Source organism: Phacochoerus africanus, chromosome 1, assembly GCF_016906955.1.
Source record: "Phacochoerus africanus isolate WHEZ1 chromosome 1, ROS_Pafr_v1, whole genome shotgun sequence".
NCBI classification, from domain to species: Eukaryota; Metazoa; Chordata; class Mammalia; order Artiodactyla; family Suidae; genus Phacochoerus; species Phacochoerus africanus.
The window spans coordinates 218,092,834-218,115,434 of NC_062544.1; the positions used below are offsets into that span (position 1 = coordinate 218,092,834).

General features: G+C 39.1%; 1 protein-coding gene across 3 annotated transcripts in view; it reads left to right on the plus strand.

The window, feature by feature from the left end:
* The window catches only part of HSPBAP1 (HSPB1 associated protein 1), a 66,201-nt gene that overhangs the window by 9,890 nt on the left and 33,710 nt on the right, over window positions 1-22,601 (plus strand). For 2 of the 3 annotated variants that reach the window (XM_047790775.1, XM_047790760.1), the window contains exons 2-3: window positions 7,719-7,904; window positions 21,215-21,396. In XM_047790775.1, the coding sequence (XP_047646731.1) occupies window positions 7,766-7,904; window positions 21,215-21,396 (321 nt within the window). In that variant the 5' untranslated portion in view covers window positions 7,719-7,765. The remainder of the gene's footprint in view (window positions 1-7,718; window positions 7,905-21,214; window positions 21,397-22,601) is intronic. The other variant, XM_047790768.1, reaches the window with a different exon arrangement.

The window sequence follows — 22,601 nt, forward strand, 5'->3', positions numbered from 1 at the left end:
TGCCTCATTCCAGAGTTGTATGGACTTGAGTTTCATATACAGCTGATACTCCTACAGGACTGGATTTACTCCTTTTCAGTTAGAAATGCCATTCTTCTTCTTCTTCCTCTTCTTTTGGCTGCCTCATGGCATATGGAGTTCCCAGGCCAGGGATCAGACCTGAGCCATAGTTGCAACCTACGCTGCCGCAGCAACACCAGATCCTTTAACCCATTGCACCAGGCTAGGGATCAAACCTGCGGCCTAGTGCTGCAAAGAAGCTGCCAATCCCGTTGTGCCACAGAAGGAACTCCTAGAGATGCCAACCTTGATCTCATTTTTAAAAAGAGCAGGAGGAAGCAGGGGAGTTTGAAAAATGGCAAAAACCTGTGGGATCTTAAAAAGTTAAAAATCCCCATGCTAGACCATGTGTGTAATTCACATGTAGCTAAAATACTTCATATTTGATAATTATGAATATTAGAAAAGCAGTACTGTTGAATATTTTAAAAATTGAGATGAAAAACCAAATAACATACAATGTATCATTTTAACCATTTTTAGGCATACTGTTCAGTAGTAAGGATATTCACATTAATGCGAAACAGATCTCCACATCCTTTTTATCTTGCAAATCTGAAATCTGAACCGAGGAAACAACTCCCCCTTTCCCCTTCTCCTCAGCCCCAAGTAATTGCCATTCTACTTTCTGTTTGTATTTGACTATTATAGATACCTCATAATCAGTGGAATAATATTTGCCTTTCTGCGACTGGCCTTTTACACTTAGGAAAATGTCCTCAGGGTTCACCCCTATTGTAGCATGTGTCAGAATTTCCATTCTTTCTATGGATGAGTAGTATTAAACTGCATGTATAAATATTTTGCTTAACCCTTCATCTGTCAGTGGACATTTGGGTTGCTTCCATCTTTTAGCTGTGAATAGTGCTACTATGAGTAGAAGTGTGCAAATATCTCTTTAACACTGTTGAATATTTTTGATGAAGAGTGAGATGAAATAACCAGTTTATTCTGAATTACGGAAAATGTAATTAGTGGAAGCTGATGAAGTGGAACCATTTTAGTAAAAATTTTGAAGGTTCGTAGTAGCTTTTTTTTTTTTTTTGCTTTTTAGGGCTGCACACATGGCATATGGAGGTTCCCAGGCTAAGGGTCCAATCAGAGCTGTAGCCGCCAACCTACACCATAGCAATTCAGGATCCGAGCCAGGTCTGCGACCTATACCACAGCTCATGGCAATGCCAGATCCGTAACCCACTGAGTGAGGCCAGGGATTGAAGCTGCATCCTCATGGATACTAGATGGATTTGTTTCCACTGCGCCGTGAAGGGAACTCCTCTTTGCAGCATTTTAAAGAGCTCTATTCTATAAGACACCAGTCTTTCCAGTGTTAACATCAGTTGAAATATAGGTTTACTTTTCCTTAGGTTTAGGAACTTATAAGCATTATGTGAGTCATTTTCTGGCTCACAAATGTGTTAAAGTGCTGAGGAGGAGAATACACTTTTCTGGGTTAGCTGGGTCAGAGGTACAGGTGTGAGAAGATGGGCAGAAGAGGATTGTAAATGTCCAGCATGTAAATGTCTCAGGTCACCAGCCTGAACCTGCTGGAGCGTTCACCACCACACTAAGCAAGGTTATGTTACAACAGCCTCAAGGCTTTGTGGTTTCTTTAGATGGCACCACCTTTAGATCTTGAAATTCAAAGGGTTTGTGATGATTCATCGTTTAAGATTAACTTTTGGGAGAACTTTCTTAGTTTGTATTGACATTTTTAAATAGTGACTATAGAGAGGTTTCTTGTGGTGCAGCTGATTAAGGTACCGATGAGTCAGTGCAGCAGCTTGGGTCACTGCTGTGGCACGGGTTCAGTCCCTGGCCCGGGAACTTCCACATGCCATGGATGTGGCCAAAAATAAATAAGTAAATAAAATAGTGACTATAAAGTGAAAAAATCATCTTTGCTATGAGTTTTACAATTTGATCTTTAGTCTAAACATAGTCATTTTGTTAAATAGTACTTGAATGAATACATTGGTTTTTTTCTGACATGGCTTAAGTATTCATTATTTTTTACCCTCATATGTACATTCCAGATGGTAGATGAATCTACGCAAAATTTCCTGTGTGTACATATGACAGTCATCAGATTGATGATACCATCATAGGCTTACATGTGTATATTTAGCAGTAAATTAGCTCAACATGCTAGGACCCAGTGTTTTGTTCACAGTTTATCACTATGGTAAGTCTCTGTTTTGTAACTTGTGGCTTAATCTTTTGTCACCCTCTGAAGTTTTTAAATAAAATTAAAAACTATTAAATTTATTGGTGGGAATGTAAATTGGTGCAACCACTGTGGAAAACAGTGTGGGGATTCCTCAAAAAACTAAAAATAGTACTACCATTTGATCCAGCAATCCCACTCCTGGGCATCTATCCAGAGAAAACCATGCCTTGAAAAGGCACATGTACTCCAGTGTTCATTGAAGCACTATATACAATAGCCAGACATGGAAACAATCTAAATGTCCATCCACAGAGGAGTGGATCAAACAAATGTGGTGCATATACACAATGGAATATTACTCAGCCATTAAAAGGAAGGAAATAATGGCATTTGCAGCAACATGGATGAACCTAGAAATTATCATGCTAAGTGAGGTCAGTCAGACAGTGAGACACCAACGTCAAATGCTATCACATGTGGAATCTAAAAAAAGGATGCAAAGAACTTCTTTGTAGAGTAGATACCGACTCACAGACTTTTTTGGTTTCCAAAGGAGACAGGTTGGGGGGGTGGGGGATGGGTTGGGGGTTTAGGATGGAAATGCCATCAAATCAGTTGTGACGTAATAAAATTCACTGAGTTAAAAAAAAAACATTTAAAATTCATAGTTATTAAAATTAGACTTGACATGACAGGTAAGTTAATTTCACTTTCACCATCTTCGTTGTATCCTATTAATGTTAGTAAAGTGTTCTGGAAGCTTGGTAAATTTTCCTTATTCTTGTCTTGAATTCTAAATCTCAGATCCAAATCCAAGCCAGATATTAACCGACTGAAGCCAGATTGCTAGCAAATTCATAGAAATGAGGTTTCACATTATCTTGCGCTTTGCATTAATTAAAGAAAAAATAACTGAGAAAGAGGCAAATTGCTTTTGGATGGTATTTCTCTATCTCCAGAGAATTAGCTGTTACCAATGCTGTAATAAATTGTCTGAATAACAGGCCACATTTAGAGGGAGAAAAGACTACTGTGCAACACCTAGATCACTAATCTGATTTCTCAGCAATTTCTAAGTCATTTAATTAGAAGTTGCTGCTTGCTGCAAGTTTAGACCTAAATACACTTATCCTTTAAAGTTTATTTGAGGTTGCTTCAGAATTTTTATAGCTCTTTGTGAATATCCCTGGCATGGAATAACTGGGTGCATCCCTAGGCTATTTAATTAATACAGTGTAGATTGCATTCTTCATTAAAGGAAATTGTAACACAACTTTGCTAATTTAATAGCCCAGTTCATTGTTGATTAAAGTATCTGAAAACAAATTAGTTTTATCTCACAACCAGCTGATGGTTTTATTTCACTGATAGGCCTGGAGTTCTGTAAATATGCTAATTTCGTGTTATGGTGAACCTCCTACTGATCTGTTCTACGCACACTTTATAGCACTTTTCATTCATTTAACGGATGTTTAAGAATTTAATATATTCCAGTCACTGGGCCCAGTGCTTTCTCAGCAAATTTTAGTTTTTAGAGTCTCCTATTAAATAACTTCTGGGATGTCTAGGATTTTTAGATCAGATCATTAAATACTTTTTAAAAAGTTTAAGATTAGGTTAAAGGAGAAAAATATTTCCTTCTTTGAAGCTCTTCTATCAAAACACTACTCATGTGTTACTGGTGCTTCTGTACTTCAGTTGTGGAAGGGTGGCTTGACTTATTTTACCCATATATGACAGGGGTTTGGGGAACATTCAAAGCCATGTCCTCTATTGGCTCTGATTTAAGATAAGCAGAATAAATAAATCCTTACCCCCCAAAGGACTGTGCTGCTCTTTTCCTCTGTCCTTTAAAGTTCCAGAGGCAAAATGTTCAAAGCTGGAATATTTTACAACCTTAGAACTGAAAGAAAGTTACAGTGGGTCACACCAGCCATGATTCATCCAACCTAAGCCACGGAGCACTCTTCAGGAATACATCGTTGTCCTTGAAAACAAGAGCCTCAGGAGGCAAGGTTTTACACCAGTTATAACAAATAACAGAGTCCTGGCTATAAGGGTTTGTTTTGTTGTGTTTTTTTAATGTGGAAGGATTCAGGAGGTAGAATCTTGCTGGTATGGGTTCAGTGACTCAAAGATGGACATCTTTCCATTCTTCCAACCTGTGTTTGCAGTATCACTCAGCCTTTCTCTTATCTCTCACGGTGGCTAACCATGACGTCTGTTTACCAGGCAGAATGCAGGAGAGGAGATAATGGGGAAAGGTTGACTCAGCAACTTCCAGGTACCTCTGACCACTTCTATCTACAAAGAAGACCAGGAAATGTAGCTTTTTAGCTACTCCCATTGCCCAGAGTTCTGTTAGTAAGGAAAAAGAGAACGGGAACCGGGTAAGGTAGGCAACTAGTAGTCTCTACTACAGGTGTTAACTGCCCCCCCCCACCACACACACAAACATACACACAAACCAGAACATTCCTTTCTCCCCAGCAGCATACATACGTGGGTTTATTATCCATGAATCCATCTAAAGCTTCCCTGTACCTGCTTATCTTTTCAGGCTATACCATCTTTCTGAGTTTCTTAGTGCTCGTGTAAGTCCCACAGTTTTAATTCTCTGGGAGCAGGATTATGCAGTAGAAAGAGCACTGGACTGGGAATCAGGGAACATGATCTGTAGTTCCGTCCCTCACTGGTGTTTTGACCTTTGACAACTGAGCCTCCTTTTCTTCTTTTGGACAATGGGAATAAAATACCTTCTCTGCCTGTGTTTTACAGGCGTCTTAGAGGATCAGCTGAGCACTTTTATGTTGATGTTTATAAAGGTGTATGGCGAATAGTAAAGCCTTGTTTAAGTAACTCTAGGGTATGATGGTGATGATGTTCAAAACCAAACTCTCATCCTTCCAAGAGAAGAGGCTCTTGCTCCTAACTTTTCTCTCATGGCAGGTCACAAAGTCTGGAAACCTCAGTCTTCCTTGTAGCTGCATCTGCCTCCCACCCCACATCTCTTTGGTGGCAGTAGTCCTAGATGTTATTCTCCTGGTATTTCTCCATTTCTACCAGGTCTGCCTTCCACACTGCCACCCCTTGTTGTTCAGAGCCTTATTCCCACACTTCTCCCTTGGCGGTTGCAATAGCTCTCTGAGTCAATTCCAGTCCCTCCAGCTCTGCACGTTTCTACAGAGCCCTCGTTTTTATTGTTAATGAACAGAATGTACCAGGAGACTGTACCATGGGAGAAATAGCTGCTAAGTTGTTCTTCTACTTTTAGATATTAGGTTGTTTATATTTTCAGGGTTGTGTGTTTGTGTGTGCGTGTCTTTTTAGCGCTGCGGCCACAGCATATGGAAATTCCCTGGCTAGAGTTGGAATTGGAGCTACAGCTGCTGGCCTACACCACAGCCACCACAGCAATGCCAGATCCTTAACCCACTGAGTGAGGCCAGGGATCAAACCCGCATCCTCATGGATACTAGTCGGGTTGGTTACAGCTGAGCCACAATGAGAACTCCTATTTTCAGGGTTTTAAAAATTATGTTGTGCATATGTGTGTACACACACGCACACATATATATATAGTATATGTGAATATGTTTATGACTTATTTTATTAAGAACAAATTCCTATAACACAAGTTAACTAAGTTAGTGGGTGGTTCTTTGAGACTTCATTTTCCCAGTTGTTTCCCAAAGGATAGTTCTAATTTGTTTGTCACAGACAGTAGGTATTATCATGAATGTAATATACTTTTCATGGTCTAGCAGAACTTTAAAAATATTAGTAAGAAACATGGCTTGTCCATTGTCATATGCAGGGGAATGCAGGCACTCCCAAGTCCAAGAAGACTGGTGCCTTGCAATCTAGGTAGCTGTGAACTTATGTTGATATTTGTAGGCTGGCATGGATTAAGACCTTTTAAAAAAATTACTGGTTATAGCCCATTTTCCTTAACAAGGCTCTTCAGCATTTAAAGGTCACTTAAAGATAAACTTGGGGGCCTCTTTTACATGGAGATCTAAGAGTACCTTCTGTCTCTCCCTCCACGGGACCCCCATCTCTTGTACCTGCCCTTTTCCTGGAAGCATCCACACTGATCTCATGTGGGAGCCCAGACTACGTGGAAAGGGACAGATTGTTCTCAGATGTCAACTGCTGAGAGCTTAGAGCCTGCTTGATTTCACCACTGCTTTAGGAGAGGATTCTGAGTTTGGCCCTTATCAGAAAAAGAAGACCAAACTGACCTACATTTTCATTTTCTTTAAAACAAGCCTCACATTCAAAGTACAAATTACTGTTTCCTCAGTGAGGCCTTCCCCTTCCTTCTTCCTTTTATCAGAAAATTTAGAAGTTGGTTGATGAGGGAATTTGGATTATTTATGAGCTTTTAATTTTTTGAGTGAGTGTAATTATAGATTAGTTAACTGAAATAGAGGGTTTAGCTGATTGTTCTAGCGAATCATAAATGCATGTTTTGGGGGTCAGAGTATGAAATACTTTTTAACTTCCCTCCCACATTTTCATCATAAGATGTCTTTAGGGAGTTCCTGTCATGGCTCAGTGATTAACAAACCAGACTAGTATCCATGAGGACGTGGGTTTGATCCCTGGCCTTGCTTGAGTTAAGGATCCTGCGTTGTCATGAGCTGTAGTGTAGGTCGCAGATGTGGTTCAGATCCTGTGTAGCTGTGGTGTAGGATGGCGGCTATAGCTCTGATTCAGCCCTAGCTAGGGAACTTCCATATGCTGTGGGTGCTGCCCTAAAAAGACAAAAAAAAAAAAAAGAAAAAAAAAGAAAAGAAAAGAAATGTCTTTAAAGAGAAACTTACTTGTTCTTTTATTTAACAAATATTAATCTTTACTATTCTATCAGGGACTAGCATTCTATGATTGAAGTTTATTGAAGTCCTCAGAAAGTCTCAGTGTTAGTTTCTGCATAGCCCCTATACTATTGATAGATGCAGTGGAAGTCAAGGATTAACACTAGTTAATCCTTGGCACATCTTTTATCTTTTTAAATCTTGCAATAAAAATAATCCCCTCTCCCCATTGACTGCTGTATGAATTCAGTAGTCTTTTTGGCATAAGCACGTGATGTATCAAGTAGAATTGTTGCTGACTCCAGCAACCCTAGTCGTTCAGGAGTGGTTCCCATCAACATTTCTTACACATTCCTCTATTTAGGAAATAATATTTGCCAAAAATTGTATCTTTCGAAATTGACGTAAATATTTGGAAAGCCTGATTTAAAAAAGATTTTTGACATTGAAAATTATATTTTCCAATACTTAATATTTGAGAAAAATTGAAGAATTTTGGCTCTTTGAGGCCAAATATTTATGTCAACAGTAGTAAGTGACGTGTGAATGCAGTGTGATTACACAGAAAGATTTGCCATCATAGAAACGATATCAGCTATTTATCTTTCGTATTATAGGAAATAACTTTTTGGTTGTCTTATTATCTGTTGTCCTGTTTCTCTCCGTAGGTAAACATGTCAAACCTTTTACACCAGAGAAAGCAAAAGAACTTATAATGTCTTTACAACAGCCTGCAGTCTTCTGTAACATGGTTTTTGATTGGCCAGCACAGCACTGGACTGCGAAACATCTCTCAGAGGTCCTGCAAGGCAAGCAGATTCGATTCAGGATGGGAATGAAAAGCACAGGTACAGGTAGGACTGCAAATCATTGTCATCATCATGTCTCCAGTAGAATTCCCACGTTCTCAGCCCTGGTTTCTTTATGTCTAGGGAATCCTTTATTTCTAATCTTCTTTGTGACCCTTTGCAGATAAGAATTTTATTATTAGAAGTTTTAAAAGGATAGTTGATGATTTTTTTTTTTGTTAAACTCAATAGTTGGTCATTTATAACCCCTATAAAGTGTATCTGTTCCTAGATCCTAGTTCACTGGTCATAGTAGACGCTTCATAAATATTTGTTCATGTGCTGTTATCTATGTGACTGAAAGAAGACCACTACCCATCCAGCAGTCCCTTCCACTTTTGACTCATATAGAATGTGTCCTTTTATTTGTGGCTTCAGGCACTATTTATAGTGTTTAGTCTTGGTGTAATTTTATCTGTCTGCTTTATCAGCTGACTGACTGCTATTGCCTTTCGTAAATGTGAAACATATGTAAAGGTGTTTTTTTCATCCTCTTAAGCAGTTAGACTTTGCCAGCTCCCTTTTCTTCCTGAAGGATTGTAACATTTTTGACTTGTTGCCTTAGTCAGATAAAATAATTACTGTTAACTCTAACAATAGTTAATTTAGAGAAAATAAATGGTGCTATTTCTAATCTACACAAGTCCATGACTGTTGACTGGCTTCAGTAAATGTGTTTAAGTTCTCTTTAAATAGGGGTAGTTTCCTAGTCTAGAAATCCATAGTGTTTTAAGCATTGCTATGAAGTGGCTCTTTGACTATCTATTAATAGCTCAGAGGGAACTAGAAGATCACCCAGTTTCTCTTCCAGCTTCTCCAAGCTTCTTTCTTTCATGTTGACCTTCTGGTATATCTCATAGAATTATTTGGTTTTTGGTGTCTAGAACCCCTTTGTACTCCAGTGGCAGGAAGAGCAGGATTAATAGACTTGAAACTTGTTGGCACCTCATTCTAGTCACAGACCAAAATGTTTATTGTATTTTTAAATCAAATGATAGCCAGTAGCAGCCACTTAAAAATCAGCATGTGCACTTTTCTTCCTGATTTTAGCCAAATAAATCTTCTACTCATTGCAGTGTCTGTTAAACAATAATTTGGAGAGAAATGGGAACTGTAATCTTTTTCCCTCCTGATGAGACTCCAAATAGCAATACTACCACTAACAGCTATTGAGAGCTATTGTGTCAGGCACTGTTCTGAGTGCTCTATACAAATGAACTCTCTTAATCTTAAAACTGCTCAGAGTGGTACTGTTATTGTCCTGTTTTATAGAGGAGGTACAGTACTTTGACACTGTAAAGTTCATACTCAAGCCTAAAAGAAAAAGGAAGTAGAGTCGCTGCAATTATGAGCAGCTGCTCTGAGTTTTCACTAAAGATAATTCACCCTTTTTTGAAATTCTGACAAAACTCATGTAACATGAAAGTCACCATTTTCAAGTATACAATTCAGTAGTTTTAGCATATTTACAATGTTATGCAGCCACACCACTACTTCCAGAACATTTTCATCATATTAAAAAGAAATCTGGTTCCCATTAGCAGGCACTCCTTATTCACCCTTCTCTCCAGCCCCTGGCCACCACTAATCTACTTTCTGGTTTTATAAATTTGCCTATTCTGGACATATGTAAGTGGAAGCATCGAAATGTGGCCTTTTATGTCTGGCTTTTTTCAGATGTTTTCAAGATGTATCCATGTTGTAGCATGTATCTGGACTTTCTTTTTATTGTTAAATACTATCCCATTAGATGGATGAACAAAATATCCATTCGTCGTTTGATGGGCATTTGGGTCATTTCCACTTTGGGGCTATTGTGAATAATGCTACTGTGAACATTTATGTACAGGTTTTTGTGTGGACATGTTTTTTCATTTCTCTTGAGTTAAACCTAGAAATAGAACTGCTAAGTCATATGGCAACTCTGTTTTACCTTTTGAGGAACTGCCAAACTGTTTTCCACAACAGCTGAACCATTTTACAGACCCACCCCAGTGTATGAGGGTTCCAGGTTCTCTACATCCTTGCCGGTACTTATTCCATTTTTTTATTCTGGCCATCCTAGCGGGTGTGAAGTATTATCTCATTGTGGTTTTGCTGTGCATTTCCCTAATGACTGATCATGTCGAGCATCTTTTTATGGGCTTATAGACCATTTGTATATCTGATTTGGCGAAATGTCTATTGAAATTCTTTGCTTTTTCTAATTGAGTTTTTTTCTTTGTTTTAATGTATTTTTTTATTATTCAGTGGTAAAAGCGATCTTCATATGTCTGGATACTGATACTTTTTTTTTTTTGTCTTTTTTGCCATTTCTTGGACCACTCCCGCGACATATGGAAGTTCCCAGGCTAGGAGTCCAATTGGAGCTGTAGCCACCAGCCTACGCCAGAGCCACAGCAACATGGGATCCGAGCTGAGTCTGCAACCTACACCACAGCTCATGGCAATGCCGGATCCTTAACCCACTGAGCAAGGTCAGGGATTGAACCCGCAACCTCATGGTTCCTAGTTGGATTTGTTAACCACTGAGCCACGATGGGAACTCCTGGATACTGACTCTTATCAGATATATGACATGCAAATATTTTCTACCATTATGTGAATTATCTTAATGATTTGTTCTTCTTAAAGTTATTTCTTTGAGTATAAATGCAGTATTTGCACACCACAGCTCATGGCAACGCCGGATCCTTAACCCACTGAGCGAGGCCAGGGGTTGAACCCGAATCCTCACTGATACTAGTCAGGCTTGTTAACTGCTGAGCCACAGCGGGAACTCCAACAAATGTTATTTTAAAATAGAAATAATTTAAGAATAAATATATATCTTCCTCATTTTAGAGAACATTGAAAAATTTGGAAGATCCACAGAAATTCAAAAAACAGCCCAATTACCAAGAGATAATCACTATTTACATTTTAATATATGTCCAGGCAGGCATTTTTATGTTTTATTTTTTACTCTTTTATTTATAATGATTTTTTCCACCTTTTTATATTTTAAAAATAAGGTTGTGTTAAATAGCCTGCTTTATTTATTTATTTTACTTAACATCCTGAGCAGCTTCTCTTGACATTAAATGTGGCTTTTAAATGGTTGCCTACTATTTCACTGCATGGTAGTATCATAGTTTATTTTAAAATTTTTCCTATTTTGATTATTCAGATGGCTTAGAAGTTTTAAATTTATAAAGAATGCTGTGGTGAACACGTTTGAAAATAACTCTTGGGAGTTCCCATCGTGGCTCAGTGGTTAATGAATCCGACTAGGAACTATGAGGTTGCGGGTTCGATCCCTGCCCTTGCTCAGTGGGTTAAGGATCCAGCATTGCCGTGAGCTTTGGTGCAGGTTACAGACACGGCTCAGATCCCGTGTTGCTGTGGCTCTGGCATAGGCCGGTGGCTACAGCTTCGATTCGACCCCTAGCCTGGGAACCTCCATATGCTGCGGGAGCAGCTCAAGAAAAGGCAAAAAGACAAAAAAAAAAAGGAAAATAAATCTTGTACAGGTTTCTGATTCTTTCCCAGGAATAGATTCCTAGGAGAACGCCTAGGTCAAAGGCTATGAACATTATCAGCAGCAGCAGCACTATCCATGGAGCTTCTTACTCCAGAAAGCTGAGTCATTCTGATGGCCTCACTAAGTGGTGTCTGGTGACTCGGTGACTTATACCCTAAGCATGCAGCATCCACCTGCCTCTCTCTGTGGCCATCCTCCAGTCGGGGTTGCCCTGCTCTTGCTTACTTGCTTGCTCGCTCCTACTCTCTGTCTCACCTCCTTTGTCCCTAATCCCTCTGCAACCTCTGACCTCCTTCCTCAGCTGCTCTTTTTCTTTGAACTGAAACCAGTTAAAAAGAAAAATTTCAGCATTTTCCTCTATTTAAAACCCTTTGATGGCTTCCTTTTACCCTTAGGCTAAAGAGCAACATTTTTGCTCTAGTATAGGAAGCTCTGTTTACCTCATCAATTTAATTCCTCTCTCTGATCTTGGGCCAAACAAGCATTTTTTTTTTTTTAGGTTTTGTATTTCCAGAGATTTGCTTCTTACTTCAGGGCCTTTGCATATACTGTCTAGCTGTTCTTCTCTCTTTCCCATTTCCCCTCACCCCAGGTTTACTGCTTCCTTTAGATCTTAGCTCAAGTGTCCTTTTCTCACGGAGGTCTTTCCCAACCACTTCTCCCTCCCCCACCCCCCAAATCAGATGCAGCTATGAAGTTATCTCAGAACACCGTGCATTTCTTAGTAACACTTAGCACATTTATAATCACATGATTAGTTGGGTAAGAAATGATCTGTTTAAAGTCTCTCTTCCCACAAGAGGGTTACCTTGTGAGGACCAGGGTGGCGTCTCAGGGTTAGTCAGATACCTGCGGAGGGAAGACAGACCTTTGATCCATCAGGCGGAGGGCTTTGCAGAAGGAGTGCTTTACTTTTACTCCTCTTTCAGGACGTGCGAGGGTGCCTGTTTGCCACTCTGCTGCTCAAACTCAAATTTTTGTTTTTAAAAAAATCTTACTGGAGTTCCCGTGGTGGCTTAGTGGTTAACGAATCCAACTAGGAACCATGAGTTTGCAGGTTCGATCCCTGCCCTTGCTCAGTGGGTTAAAGATCTGGCGTTGCCGTGAGCTGTGCTGTAGGTTGCAGACTCAGCTCGGATCCCATGTTGCTGTGGCTCTGACGTAGGCCGGTGGCTATAGCTCTGATTCGACCCCTAGCCTGGGAACCTCCGTATGCCGCGGGAGCGGCCCTAGAAAAGGCAAAATGACAAAAAAAAAAAAAAATCTTATTGATGGTGAAAGATGGGTGTCTCATGACTTTAACGTTGCTTTGCTGCTGATGTTGAACACATGTTCGTGTTTATTAATAATTTGTATTTTTGTCTGGCAATTGTTCTTTCACTTATCCTTATTAGAGTTCCAGGGTGTTTTGATTTTCTGTTTTGGGGGGGTTTTTTTTGGCTGTGCCCACAGCATATGGGTGTTCCCCAGCCAGGGATCAAACATGTGCCAAAGAGGCAACCAGAGCCACAGCAGTAACAACACAGGATCCTTAACTCACTAGGCCACAAGGGAACTCCTGTAGTTTTTAAAAATAAATAAACATAAATACTATAAATATATTTACATTTTCTTATAGTAAAATCAAATAATAGTTCATTAATATTTTTATTTATTTATTTTTAAAATTTATTTTCTTTTTAGGGCCATACCTGAGGCATATGGAAGTTCCAGGCCAGGGGTGGAATCAGAGCTGCAGCTGCCGGGCTACAACATAGCCACAGCAACGCTGGATTCAAGTCATTTATGTGACCTGCTCTGCAGATTGCAGCAACGCCAGGTCCTTAACCCACTGAGCAAAGCCAGGGATCGAACCTGCATCCTCACGGATACTAGTCGGGTTCTTAACCCGCTGAGCCACAATGGGAACTACCTATTTATTTTGTTTAGAAATTCCTTCTGTATCGACAATAAATTAATATTTTCTTCTAATTGCATAATGATTTGTTTTTTCATTTTACTCTTTATCCATTCCAACTTTATCTTGACATAGGGTGTTCACTGACTTTTTTCCCAAGTAGTTAAGCTGGAAATAACATCTCTATTGTCCTACTATTTATACTGAGTAATCCTTTTTTTTTCTACTGACTTTGAAACCCACTCTATTACTATAGTTTTATATATTCCAGCATCTGTTTTTGAACCATGTATTGAGCTATCAGTTTGGGGGCTAGTAAAACACTTTGTAAAAACTATTTTAGCAGCTGGTATATATTTTAATATTTGGAAGAACAACTCATCCTTCCCAAACACTCTTCTTCCTCAGTATTTTATCAGATATTATTCAATTTCATTCATCTGAAAGAATTTTAGAGTGAAATGATGTGCTCACATTACGCAGTGAAGGTTACCTGCTATCAAGCCATCAGCCACTACAGCTCTTCTTACCCCCCTCATCCCATGGCAAGCCCTGAGGGGCATTAGGAGTGTAGAAAACAGGATCCTGGCCCTAGGTAGTTAAGCTGCATGTTGAAGTAGTAACGTCAGTGAGCCCAGACTATTGCATCTTCCCATACATAGAAAAGCACTAAAAATATTAATTGAGGATGTCCCATTTTTTTGTAGTTAGCAATAACTTTTTGATGTTTGGCTACATTTTTTTTTTCCTGCAAAAACTCCTATATATCCTGATTCCTCCCTTACCTCTGTTTGTTTGTTTTTGTTTTGTTTTTAATCTTATTAGAATATAGTTGATTTACAGTGCTGTGTTTCAGGTATATAGCAAAGTGAATCCATTATACATATACATATATCCATTCTTTTTCAGATTCTTTTCCCATATAGGTAATTATAAAGTATCGAGTAGAGTTCCCTATGCTATAGAGTAGGTGCTTGTTAGTTATCTATTTTATATATAGTGATATGTATATGTTAATCCCAAACTCCTAATTTATCCTCCTCCCCACATTTCCCCCTTGGTAACCATAAGTTGATTTTGAAATCTGTGAGTCTGCTTCTGTTTTGTAAATAATTTCATTTGTATCATTTTAAAAATTAGATTCTACATGAAAGTGATATATTTTTCTTTTTCTTTCTGACTTCATTTAGTATGATAATCTCTGGCTCCATCCATGTTGCTACAAATGGCATTATTTTGTTCTTTTTTATGGCTAAATAATAGTCCATTGTGTATATGTACCACATTTTCTTTATCCATCCCTCTGTCAATGGCCATTTAGGTTGCTTCTTTGTCTTGTCTATTGTATATAGTGCTGCAATGAACATTGGGGTACATGTATCTTTTTGAATTATGGATTTCTCCAGATAGATGCCCAGGAGTGGGATTGCTGGATCAAATGGTAGTTTTGTATTTAGTTTTATAAAGAACCTCCATACTGTTCTCCATATGGTTATATCAGTTTACATTCCCACCAACAGTGTATGAGGGTTCCCTTTTCTCCACACCCTGTCCAGCATTTATTGTTTGTAGACTTTTTTTTTTTTTGTCTTTTTAGGGCTGCACCCTTGGCATATGGAGGTTCCCAGGCTAGGGATCTAGTTGGAACTGTTGCTGCCGGCCTACACCACAGCCACAGCAACTCGGGATCCGAGCCGTGTCTGTGACCTACACCACAGCTCATGGCAATGCTGGATCCTTAACCCACTGGGCGAAGCCAGGGATCGAACCTGAAACCTCATCATTCCTAGTCAGATTCGTTTCTGCTGGGCCACGATGGGAACTCCCTGTTTGTAGACTTCTTGATGATAGCCATTCTCACCTGTGTGAATGATGCCTCATCGTAATTTTGGTTTGCATTTCTCTAATAATTAGTGATGTAGAGCATCTTTTCATGTGCTTTTTTGGCCATCTGTGTGTCTTCTTTGGAGAAATGTCTACTAGATCTTCTGACCATTTTTTGCTTGGGTTGTTTGTCTTTCTTGATATAAAGCTGTATGAGATTTTTGCATATTTTGGAGATTAAGCCGTTGTTGGTCACTTCATTTGCAAAGGTTTTTGTCCCATTCTGTGAGCTGTCTTTTCATTTTGCTTCTGAGTTCCTTTGCTGTGCAAAACCTTTCAGGTTTAATTATGTATCATTTGTTTATTTTTGTTTTTATCTTCATTATTCTAGGAGGTTGGATCCCAAAAGATAGTGCTGCGATTTGTGTCAAAGAGTGTTCTGCCTATGCTTTCCTGAGAGTTTTATAGTATCTGGCCTTACATTTAGGTCTTTAATCCATTTTGAGTTTATGTTTGTATATGATGTTAGAGAATGTTCTAATTTCATTCTTTTACATGTAGCTGTCCAGTTTTCCCAACACCACTTATTGAAGAGACACTATCTTTTTCCCACTGTATATTCTTGCCTCATCTGTTGTAGATTAATTGACTATAGGTGCATGGGTTTACCTCTGGGCTTTCTATCCTATTCTGTTGATCTCTATTTCTGTTTTTTGTCCCAGTACCTCCCTTTCCTTTTTAGGACAGTTCCTCAGAGGTAGCTGAGAGGCTGTCTCCCAGGCTCTGGTTCTCAGTAAGATCCCCAATAAAAACAGAACTCACAACCATTAGGGTTTTTTTTCTTTTCAGGATTTTAAATGAAAATTCATTAAGTGCTATAAATTATGTAATTTGGAAAGAATCTACCTTGTGACAATACTCTGATTTCTTACCCAAGAGCATGTAATCTTCACTTACCAAGTTTGTTTTATCTCAGTAAAAGGGTTTGGAATTTTCATGTAAGTCTACAGTTTTGTAAAATTTTATAAATTTTTGGAGTTCCCTTGGTGGCGCAGTTGTTAACGATTCCAACTAGGAACCATGAGGTTGCGGGTTCGATCCCTGGCATCACTCAGTGGGTTGGGGATCCTGCATTGCCGTGAGCTGTGGTGTAGGTCGCAGACGCGGCTCAGATCCCACGTTGCTGTGGCTCTGGTGTAGGCCAGTGGCTATAGCTCGGATTAGACCCCTAGCCTGGGAACCTCCATAAGCCGCAAGTACGGCCCTAGAAAAGGAAAAAAAAAAAAAAATATATATATATATATATATATATAAAAATTTTTACAGCTGAAGCAAATGTTTTTCTTTTTCTAGCTCATTGTGATAGGTACATAAATAAAAGCCAGTTTTTTTTGTATGTTTATTTTTTATATAGCCACTTGATAATGTCTGTAGTTTTTTATTCTTAGGGATTTTTTTAGGAGGCCAGTCATATCACATAAGCAGTGGTAATTTCTATTGAACATATTTCTTATTTCTATTTTAGGTCTTGGTTAGAATTTTTGTAGAATGCTTGCAATAATGGTATAAAGCATATTTGACTGTAACATATCTCTTAGTTTATTTTAGGAAGCAGATAATGACATCACATGGCTCCTTGAAACCATTTTGTATCAAATTCATTTGCCAACATGTGTTCTCAATGATCACACTATACCTCAGGTGGCAGTAATTTGACAAGCAGATGTAGAAATAACCCTAAACATTTGTGGATACGGAGTAGAGTGACAATCAAAAGTCATACTCAGTACTCACATCCCAGGTATTTCTGGCTTGTGAAGTGATGAAATCTGACAAAATGGAGAAATATTTGTTTGTCTGCTGTGCAAAAAAAATTTTAGGGTTCCCTTTTATTTTTTTATTTTTTAGGGGGGGTTCCCTTTTATAAGAGATAAAAGCAAACTCAATTTCTACTCTATTTCCAAATCCTAAACTCAGTTGAGCTTCTTCTTAACCTCTTTGTCAGTAAGCAGCATAAAAGTCACAGCTACATAGGCTACTTCCCTATTAAGTGAAAGAACAAAAATAATCAAGGTAAAAAGATTATAAAAAAATTTAAAAAAATAATCAAGGTAGAAAGGAATGATTCTATTGTATAGAATAATCCGAGAAAAACAACTGTACTGCTCAGAAAGAAATTGTCATAATAATAGATTGAAAACAAGCCTTTGGTGCTGCTCTTACCAGGAGGGAGTGAACAGAGTCTATTTTGAAATCACTATGTAAATGAAAAAGTTTATCATTTTCATTCATTCCATTCATTGTGCTTTTCTCCTGACAGTAACAGTTCTCATATGTTAATTTTTTGCTTTCTCAGATTTTCATTTTTAAATCACAGAGCTTGCTGTGGCAGAGAATTAAGTCTTCTGACGGGGCTGCCCATGAAAAGTAGCCTTGACTGAAAGGTCAGTCCTACCTAGTCCACCCCAGGCACAGGTGGCTCAAGCAATGGCTTTAGTATTCACTTGGCTCAGTGGGTTAAATTCTCTGCGGATAAGCAGTGAAGTCCTACTGTATAGCACAGGGGATTATATGTGGGCTAGACCATGATGGAAGATAATAGAAGAAAGGGGATGTGTATATATGTCTGACTGGGTCACCTTGCTGTACAGCAGAAATTGGTACAATACTGTAAATTAAGCTATCCTTTAATAAAAAATGTAAAAAAAAATCTATGAAGTGAAAACTCACAAGACAATGGAAGGTCTTCAGACCTACATGGGAGCTTACTGAATTGATTTAGGAATGATCCCAGCACCGTGCAGCTTTCTTGCTACATAGATTTTTATTTGTTAAAAAAACTGTGTATTTCTATGCTGTTGTGGTAAATTCTTGATGATGATGTTTATATTATTAAGAATGTAATATTATGTTCTTAATAATAAAAAATAAAAAAATATCAAATTTGGAGTTCCCTGGTGGTGCAGCAGATTAACAATCCAGTTGTCACTGCTGTGGCATGGGTTTGATCCCTGGCCCCCAAACTTCCATATGCTCCAGGCAAGCCCACCCCCCAAGTTATCAAATTTAAAGAGTTCTTAAATATGCAGGTTTTTATATTTTAGATAAATGTCTAACATTTTTCCTTCTCAAAATCAGGTGACAAGTTGATGAAAGAGATGAATTAAGAATGACACACCATCCCCTGTTACTTCTCTGCCGTTCTCAGGTTTTGGTTTTTTTGTTTTTGTTTTTTTTTTGCCATTTCTTGGGCCGCTCCCGCAGCATATGGAGGTTCTCAGGCTAGGGGTCGAATCAGAGGCTTAGCTGCTGGCCTACACCACAGCCACAGCAATGAGGGATCCCAGCTGCATCTGCAATCTACCCCACAGCTCACGGCAACGGCAACGCTGGATTCCTAACCCACTGAGCAAGGTCAGAGATCCAACCCTCAACCTCATGGTTCCTGGTCGGATTCGTTAACCACTGAGCCACCACGGGAATTCCTGCCATTCTCAGGTTTTAGGCTAAAGAGAGGTGGGAGAAAGTGATTGGGGCAATCCTAAACAGTTTAGGCAGAAATGGAAGGAAACAATAAAAGCTGTTGAAAGAAGAATTTGAATACCCTTCTCCTTCTACTACTAATTCTTTCAGAGTGCCCCAAGTAAGTATTATGAATGAATAATAATAAGTACTTTAACTGAGCATTTGCTAGGTGTCAAGCATTGTGCTAACTGATGACATGTGTAAGGTCTACATTCCCTCTTAAAGGATTTCATGCTTTGCAGTGGAGACTGTAATCAAATTTCTTGAATATCAACATCCCAATGTGTATTTAAACTATTCCGCTAATTGCAAAAAAATCATGACATCACCATTTAGAAGAATAGTTCTTGTATAAATGAGTCATACCTATGGACAAACCACTGTGGACAGACAGTAGACTTTTCTCCAAGCCTTCCTGATCTGTCCTCATCTCTGGTGGTCTTTGTCTTTTCCTGTGTCTATGACACAAAATTTTGTATCTAATTATATGATTCGCCAAATTCCCTATTATTCTAGTTAAAGCCTTATCTTTCTCTAAATATAGTCTAAACTCAAGAGTATTTTCTATTTCTTTTATGTTCCCACAAGTCTGAGCACAATGCTAGTTACAAATCAGGTACTTAATAAATGATTCTGAAATAAATGAGTTATGAATAAATGAGCAGACTTTAAATTGCCATTGTCCACTTAGTGATTCTGAGGGGCTCTGTATGATAAATGTTCATCATGAAGTCAAAAATTTTCAAAAGACAGTTTTTGGCTTTGCGCCCCCACCCCTCTTTTTTTTCAAGTTAAAGAAATAGTTCTCCAACTTTTTGTTCTCAGGATTCCTTTACACTTAGAAACCATTGAGCGTGGAGTTCCGGTCATGGCTCAGCAGGTTAAGAACCTGACTAGCATCCACGAAGTTGCAGGTTCAATCCCAGGCCTTGCTCAGTGGTTTAAGGATCCTTGGTGAGCTGTGGTGTAGGTCACAGACTTGGCTCAGATCCTGCATTGCTGCAGCTGTGGCATAGGCTGGCAGCTGCAGCTCCAATTTGACCCCTAGCCTGGGAGCTTACCTATGCTGCAGATGTGGCCCTAAAAAGGAAACGAACAAGCAAACACCATTGAGTGCCCTGGTGAGCTTTTGTCGATATGAGTTATATTTAGTGATACTTACCGTTATTTGAAATTAAAACTGAGACGTCTACTTAAAGGAAAAACTCAACATGAGAGCTGTGAGATTAACTTTTATTCAGGGTCTTAATGAGGACTCTAGCCTGGGGGACAGCCTCTCAAGTGCTCTGAGAAAGCTGCTCTGAAGGGATAGGGGAGAAGCCAGTTTATATATGATTTTTGGCTCAGGAACACATGCAGTCAAGCAGATATCTTGGTAAAAGATTACTGCTTGTCACAAATAACAAATATCTCAAGTTATGGTTTGAATGCTTTTCTCTAGGAAGATGCAAGAATCTGGGGTCATTGAAATTCTTCCTGAGATAGTCATCTAACTCTCTAAGAGGCCTGCTTGTCCAAAGCACAGAACATCCTTTTACGGTCTTAGTTTTCTATATGAAGCACACAGTGCTTCATTCTGTTATGGCCTGAGTTTCCTCTCAGTGCACTGTTAGTGACTGCAGCAGGTTAGAGCTTCATCCTTGTAGAACCTGTTGGTGAGCAGTGTGCCTTGTTCTTCTTTGTTTACAGATATCATAAAATGTGAGAACATAAGCACACACTCCGCTAGCTATCACAGCAGTGATATCAACACATGTCGTGTAGCCCCTGGAAAACTCCACTGTACTCTTTTGAGAGAATAAACATGAAAAGCATGCTCTTATAAAACATAAGAAGATACGCACATCCACCACTGGCTGTCAGAGCAGTGACATCAACACATGTCTTTTAGCCCCTGGAACACTCCACTGCACTCTTGTGAGAGAATAAGCATGAAAAGGGCAAATACTATCATAGTATTATTATGGAAATACCCTAGACCTCACAGACCCTTGAAAAGGTCTCGGAGAATTGATGAAGTATGCCACTGGATTACTGCAGCAGGTTATAGTCAAGGTCATCTTTAATCTATAGGTTAAAACTATTTCATTTAATCATAAATATTGTAAGTGTTGTAAATGGGTCGAATTATTTAGCAAGTACATAAATAATTTCTTTTTTTTTTTTTTTTTGGTCTTTTTGCTATTTCTTGGGCCGCTCCTGCGGCATATGGAGGTTCCCAGGCTAGGGGTCCAATCGGAGATGCAGCCACCGGCCTACGCCAGAGCCACAGCAACGCGGGATCCGAGCCACGTCTGCAACCTACACCACAGCTCACGGCAACGCCGGATCGTTAACCCACTGAGCAAGGGCAGGGACCAAACCCGTAACCTCATGATTCCTAGTCGGATTCGTTAACCATTGCGCCACGACAGGAACTCCAATAATTTCTAATTAATGTTAAATAATAGTTAACATTTCTTAGTTGAAATAATCTTCATTTAAAAAACCAACAATAATTGGACACTGTTCAGGATACGTTTAAATTTGGGTTTTCTTACATTGCAGCACCTCAGTTTGAAACCACGTGTAGTTACGTAGAAGCGACACTTGAAGAGTTTCTGACCTGGAACTGTGACCAGTCTACTACCTCTGAACCATTTAGAGACTATGATCATTCCAAATTCTGGGCTTATGCTGACTATAAATATTTTGTCAGTCTGTTTGAAGACAAGACAGATATTTTCCAGGTAAGTCAATACATTCCTTTTTTTTTTTTTTTTAAATATATTCCTTTTAATCAGGGTAATATTTTGTTATTGAGAAAAGATCACAAATTAGGATCTCCTTGGTACCTTTTTCCTCAAAAGTAGTCTCTCTGAGTCCTGAGAATCCTGTCCACTCAAGCCCACAGATTTATTCCAAAGAAATGTAATGTTCAGCCTGCACAGATGAGTAGCCTTCTCATTGCTTTCCTACTCACCAAACTTCCTGCACACTCTCTCCTTTGCCTTTAAAGTATCTAAGCTGCTTTGGAGGACATCAGATATGTAGATTGTATTACAACTTCATTTCCTCCTGACCTACGCCTAAGTTGGAGTTCTATCCGTGAGACAGATGGAGGTACAAAGCTAGTTTACGTGCAGAAGCATTCCTAGACTCCTCGAAGCCTTCCCACCGCTGCTGGCATCTCTCCCAGCTCTGAGGGGAGGCGTTCAGTACAGGTTTATGGTCTGAGGCAGAGAGTGCTGGGCTCCCAGTATTTGATGGTACTGATTCTGCAGAAGTACGGGGGTGCTTGCAGTAAGAATGTGGAAGTTCTTTGCCATGTGTTGACATAACTGACAATAGTTTGCAGACTACCATATCCTCTTTTCAAAGTGTTTGCTACCTCAAAACTGCCCGTTCATTTTGTGGGGTGATTTTGCTCACTCCCTGTTCTGGGTTTTTTTTGTGTGTGTATCTTAAGCGTGGACCAGGAATGGGAGTAGTCCCAGGAAACTTTAAATGGCCCTGCCTTGCACATATTCAAGTCAGAGTTCCAGAGTCCTTCTTCCCGCCCCTAATCTGTTGAGGAGAGAAGTATTTTGCCATCACAGCAGACTCTTCACCCCCACCCCTCTCCTCCTGCTGGTCACCACCCCACCTGCCAGCCCCGACTCGACTCTGGACTTTCCTCCCATACAGGCTGATAGTCTTGGGTCATTTTCCATTCTGCGTATATTTTTCTTTTTTACTTTGAGTCGAGGTTTAGAGGTTGGTGTTTTCATAGTTATTGTAATATAGCTATCAAGACTATAATTTTCCTTGTTAATTTTTTTAATGTTTACTTACATTTTGCTTTTTGTAAAAAAAAAAAAAAAGGAGAAACATATCACTTGCCCCATAATTGTTAGTTGAGGATACTTTTCTTCACCCTCACAATGATGAAAGTAATGTGTGGGTTTTGAAAACA